The sequence below is a fragment of the Meriones unguiculatus genome, chromosome 14 (assembly GCF_030254825.1).
Source record: "Meriones unguiculatus strain TT.TT164.6M chromosome 14, Bangor_MerUng_6.1, whole genome shotgun sequence".
Classification (NCBI taxonomy): domain Eukaryota; kingdom Metazoa; phylum Chordata; class Mammalia; order Rodentia; family Muridae; genus Meriones; species Meriones unguiculatus.
Window position 1 is genome coordinate 78,681,353 of NC_083361.1, and position 6,000 is coordinate 78,687,352.

At 41.2% G+C, this 6,000-nt stretch overlaps 1 protein-coding gene across 1 annotated transcript in view; it reads left to right on the forward strand.

The window, feature by feature from the left end:
- LOC110561586 (lysosomal Pro-X carboxypeptidase-like) overlaps positions 1-5,657 on the forward strand; it is a 63,147-nt gene extending 57,490 nt beyond the window's left edge. The window contains exon 9 of the mRNA XM_021658067.2: positions 4,991-5,657. Coding sequence (XP_021513742.1) covers positions 4,991-5,207 — 217 coding nt within the window. The 3' untranslated portion in view covers positions 5,208-5,657. The remainder of the gene's footprint in view (positions 1-4,990) is intronic.
- The last annotated feature ends 343 nt before the right edge of the window (positions 5,658-6,000 follow it).

The window sequence follows — 6,000 nt, forward strand, 5'->3', positions numbered from 1 at the left end:
AGTCATACACACACACACACACACACACACACACACACACACACACATACAGGAGCACATCGACACAGACACACAGACACATGCACACAGAGACAAACAGACACAGACACATAGACATGCACACACACACACACACACACACACACACACACACACACTTCTGTTTTTCTGAAGCTGTGGCAACCTTAAGTAAAAGAATAAAAAAAAAAGCCTCTGGTTTATATTTTGTGTGTATTGAGTGAGGACATGTACACAAGGTCACATGGAAAATATCTTTGTGTTCATGCTTCTCTCCTTAGCTTGACACACAGAAACACATGAGCATGGTGGCTGCTTTGGCTGGAAAGTTCAATATGAAATTGTTGGATTGAAGATTTTCCAGTTAAGAGCTGCAGTTAGAGTCAGGTGCAGCTTGGGTGTCGTTTTTGTTCCTCCCGTAGTTGCGTACACGGCCTTGGGCAAACTGCTGATTTATGGAATTGAGAAATAATTGTGATTATCTAGCACAGTTATTTAAGGAATAAATAGATTGTTACTGGAGTAACTGCAACAACAGAGGTTTTATCTGTATTATTGTCTGCTCAACCTATTGTGCCAGTGAGCGCCAGACACAAGGTAGGTGCTCAGTAAACATTTGTTGGTAGCTGAGGCCTCAGTAAATAGTAGCTGCTACAATCCTACTTTGGCATTTTTATTTATTTATTTTCATTGCACGGTGGTTTTCTTGGGAGAACTTGTGTTTTCTAAAACCCATAGATTGTTTCATCAGTGGTGATTCTCAGTTAATCGCATATAATTCAAAGGGGACTCCATGAAGAACTAACACCATTTCTCAGGCAAATTAACTGTTTATTGCCATTGATTAAGTGAGGCTGGTTGTTGGGGATTTTACCCAGGTGTCTGGAGTCTGTCAGGAAAGCAGTTATTTTACTTTATTTTTTAGATTTCCCGATGACTGGCATAGCTTTCCCAGGTCTGAACTGAGAAATCCAAGCCCACGTGCAGGCTAGGTCTCCCTGCAGCTCCAAATGCTGCTGCTAAGTCACCAGGTGCCTCTGATGACCCTTTAAATCAGATGCAGTCTGCTTGTCACGTGGCTGCAGGGACCTCTTTGTTTTGCAAATAAAGGAGGGTTTCCTGTCTGGGTTGAGCCCATCAAACTGGAGCAATGAAAAAGGCTTTTTGTTCTCACAAGAGAAGTCAACCTTTATTTTTAGCAAAACCAGTAAAGTGTGTTCTTAGAGTACCCCCCTCCCCGCCCTTCAAGAATGATATTAGTAAGTTACAACTAAGCATTTTTTTCTTTAAGAGGAGTATATGATGGAAAATGGAATTTACAGTTGTATTTCAAACACATTTACACTGTGCCTGAATGTTTATTTTCTAATTCAGTTTGTGCAGTACATTTATCTAGAAAGGGGTAATAGAATTAGGATTCTGATTAAATTTTTACGAGAAAGTTTGAATCCACTTTCATGAATTGATTGCCTTCTGGGGCATTACCACTAACCATGCTTACAATGAATGATAATAATTATAAGAACTGGACACTTGTGGCTTGTGCCTTATTTACATGTGTATTATTCAACTTTGGCCTCTAAACATCTGTGTGAGACTTAAATAATTTGTTTTCTATAATAAGCATAGGAATTGAGGTTCCCAGAAATCAGGTAGCCTAGTAAATATTTAAAATTTATGTTGATGTTTTTCCTGCAGAAAGCTCAGGTGTGCATTTGTATTAGTCGTTTAAATGTTCTTTCATGTCAGAAAGTACCAAAGAGCTTATGTGTTCATGAACCTGCAAACATTTACTCATAGACCCCGTGGGGTCTAGTGTGAGACAACAGATAATCTGATATCTAACTGTTGTATCTATTTGTTTGGCCCCTGCTGTGTGTCACACCTAGAGACAGAACAATGAAGAACTCCAAATCCTCAATCTTGAAGGGTCCTAGTTTGACAGGTAATAAAACAAGGCAGCACCAACAAATATGCTAAGGAGAAAGACAAACAAGCCAGGGAGGGGGTTAAAAAAGTGTGGGAAGGGAAAGTATCAGGAATACAAGGAACACGCACACATGCCTACATACATACATATACACATACAAATATAAATACATACACATATACATGACCATACACATATATACACACATTTATGCACATATAATGCATATGTATACATGTACATAGGCTTACATATATGCATATGTATGTATATATAAACACACATATGTACACATATGCACAAATACTATCCATGTGCACACACATACATGTACATACATGCAGACATGCACACATACATGCACACATACATACATACATGCACACTTACATACATACATGCATACATGTATATGCAAATGCACACATACCAGGAATACCTTGCCAAACGGTAGCTTTTGCCAAATCATCTGGCTGAGTGCAGGAGCCATCCATGTAGCTGGTAGAGAAGAGTACTCCAGAGTCACAAGCAAGGACAAGGCCCCTAGAGGGACATTTCTTCAGATTCTCCCAGCAGAGGAAGGACATCTTTGGGCTGGAATGTTGTTAATGTTCAGTAAGGGAGGTCCTCAGATGAATTCACAGAGACAGCACAGGCTTGGCTAATGCAAAAACTTGTAGGTTCTAGAAATTACTTGAGAGATGAGAAAACTGGCGTACTTTGAGCGGAAAAGTAGCATAGACTAATTCAGATTTGAAGAAGGAAACAGGCTGCTTTGCTGGTTTGGAATTACAGAGGAAAAGGAGTGGGTCAGAAGGAGCATTGCAAAGGTTATTAGCAATTTCTCGGTAGAGATGATGGAAGCTCCGGACTGTGGTGTGGCAGTGTTATGAGAAGAGGTCAGATTCTGGATTTATTTTAAGATATCGCTGAGGTCTGTGGACGGATTGGGGTTAAACAAAGACTAGAGGATGGAGGCAAATCTTTGACCCTAGCAACTACGAAAGTTGCCGTGAGTAGGGACTAAGAATATGAAGGAAGGGGCTGGTGGACGGTTGAGGAAACAGCTCACTTTGGATGTGGTATGCTTGAGACGCCTAAGTAGACTTCCACATAAAAAAAATGCCATGCAAGTGGCTGAATTTTGATAATAAAGTATTTGGGAAATCTGGGAGACACAGTGTTTGGTATTTGTAAAAGTTTCCATTACTATTAGAAAATGCCTGAAATAAATGACTTAAAAAGAGAGAAGGCTCAGTTTTAGACATTTTAATCTGTGGTGGGTTAGCCTTACTCTTTGGGAACCATAGCAAGGATGTGAGCGGGAGGAGATAAACTTTTACCATGTGGGGGAGGTGTTCATTCACACAGTGAATGAGGGAGACTGGGTCCTATAATTCTTTCCAAAGGTACTCTGCCAGTGACCTAAAACTTCCCACTGCGCTCCCCCTAAAGCCTTCAGCACATAGACATTTGGGGAACACCTAAGACACAGACAATAGCAGTAATCTGTATATAGATTGAATTTAGAGAAGGTTTTGTTAAAGTCATGATTGTGTGCATGACAGGAATGATTTTATCTGATAATAAGACTTGGAAATTTTTGCATTTCAGATTTTGTTAAAATACCGGAAACATGGAGTGTGCATTAAACAAAAGTCAGAACACACACACACACACACACCTTTTCTAGATTTCAACTAGTAGGTTAAGATCTTCCAAGAGGGGCAAAGATCTTCCAAAGGGGGGCGTTGGGGGTAGTGAGGTGGCTCAGCAAGTCAAAGCACTTGCTGGCAGTCCTGATGAGTGAGGACCTGAGTTCAATTCCTGGTACCCATGTGGTGAGAGGAGAAAACTGAGTCCAACAAATTGTCTTCTACCCTCCACATTCACACATGCACACATGCTATACATGCATTCCTACAGCCATGTATAAATAAATAAGTATAATAAAAAAGGAGGGATATGACATAATGTTTACCTCAGGCATTTCAGTGTTAATTTTAAATGTAGATTTCTGAGTTCTTATGGCTCAACACAAAATTGCAAATTTACCTAAAACATCATGAAGTGTATGTATGTGAATTTTTTATTAAGTTGACACAAACCTACTCACTTAATAAGAGGGAACCTCAACGGAAGAATCAATTTGTTCAGAGTGTTGGTATATGTGAATTGATACAGGAGGGCTGAGCACACTTTAAGGAAGTAACAACTAAAATGAAAAATATGGTAAAAGCTATTTCTGTGGCAGCTTTTGTTTCCTTGGTTTGGTTTTTCGAGACAGGGCTTCTCTTTAGAGACTTGGCTGTCCTGGACTTGCTTTGCAGATAGACCATGGTGGCTTCAAACTCACAGAGATCCACCTGCCTCTGTCTCCTGGGGTTAGAGGGATTATGCGCCACCGCCCCTGGCCATGTGGTAGCATATTTAGTGACAAAACTTCAGAACCATTTTTCTGATGGTGAGTTTATTAATTTACGAATCACTAAATGGAAATTGAAATTATACCAAGCTCAAATTAAGGTAAACACTTCTACACATCACAATGCTCTGGCAAAAGACAGTCTCATGAACTACAGAAAGTATGTAGCCTTCTGTATTGATTTGACACAAAAATTTGAAAACAGATTTTAAGGTTTCTGGAAAAACATTTTGGTACATTTATAACTCAGTTTTCAGCCCGCATAGACATGTTTCCTGTCAACTTTGAACAGTGCATGAGCTGGTTGCTTCTCCTCAACTAAGAAACATCAAACCGTGTGTGTTTACAACACTTTCAGGAGTCCTATTGCTCATGTTTCACAAGCAGGCCTTGTTCATACTACTGCCTTTTGTCACCAGATTCTGTCTTCTTTGCTTCTGTGTCTTGGGGAAAAAAGCATTAAGAAGCTTTTGACGTGACAAAGTAGATCTTCAGGTCCAGCCTCCTAAATTGTTTATACTTTCAGGTTCACGCATAGAGAATGTTTCTCGTATTTTATTTGAACATGGTCATGAAGAACCGACAACTTTAATTCTTCTTGTCTTCCTCACTTGCAGCAATGGCGACCTAGACCCATGGTCAGCAGGTGGAGTCACTGAAGATCTCTCTGATACCTTGGTGGCGGTCAACATTCCAGAGGGAGCCCACCATTTAGATCTGCGATTCAGCACTCCCACAGACCCGCCATCTCTGCAGTTAGCCCGCTCGGTGGAAATCAGACACATGAAACAGTGGATCTCAGATTACTATAGCAATTACAGAAGGATGCCCTGAGCGGTTTCTAAAAGTCACTTTTACTTCTTTTATGTTCACTCCACCCACATTCCCACTCACTTTGATTTTTTTTTAAAACATGCAATTACTTTCTCTCATTTGTCATTGTATTTGTTGGGCCAAGGTTGAGACAAGATAGTGACAGGGGTGGGCGCAGCCGTCCCACGCTGGTGGCTGCTCCACCTTCACTGGCGTGGTTCCTGACTGCCATTCACCAGGAGAGCCTGCTCTCTCACAAGTGGGGAACGTCTCCTTGGTTTTGAGGTTGAAGTCTCTCTGGCCCATTGTACGTCCCCACTCCTGCCACAAAAGGGAAAGCAGAAGCTGGATTAAAAAGGCTGCAGCTGCAGCCCGTAGGATGTGTGATGCCGATCCAGGAAACGGGGCCGCTTCCTTTGTACTCCGTGATTGACTTTGAACTGTGCTGCAATAAAGAACAAGGCAGGCCTACCTGTGTGTTGCTTGTCTCCCTCCAGCTGTTGGGGAGGCAGTGTGCCTGGGCTGTTCTCAGAAAGTCCTTTCTTTCTCTCCCGCTTGGCAGCTTTCCTTCGTTCTGGGATATTTGCCACTGTGGTACTGCCAGGAAGAAATCTGGCCTTCTCCTGCTCAGTTTCTCTTTGTTTTTGAGGTCAGCTTGGTGGTAATTTAGTTAAATTATGCCAACCTAGCAAAATCGCTCTCTTTGGCCTTTCACTTTAAGTGGGAACAGGCTTTATGTTGTTGTGGTCACTGATGATACTTCAGTAAAAAGACTTTTAAATTTGATGAGCAAGCTGTTCAAAGATCAGAATAT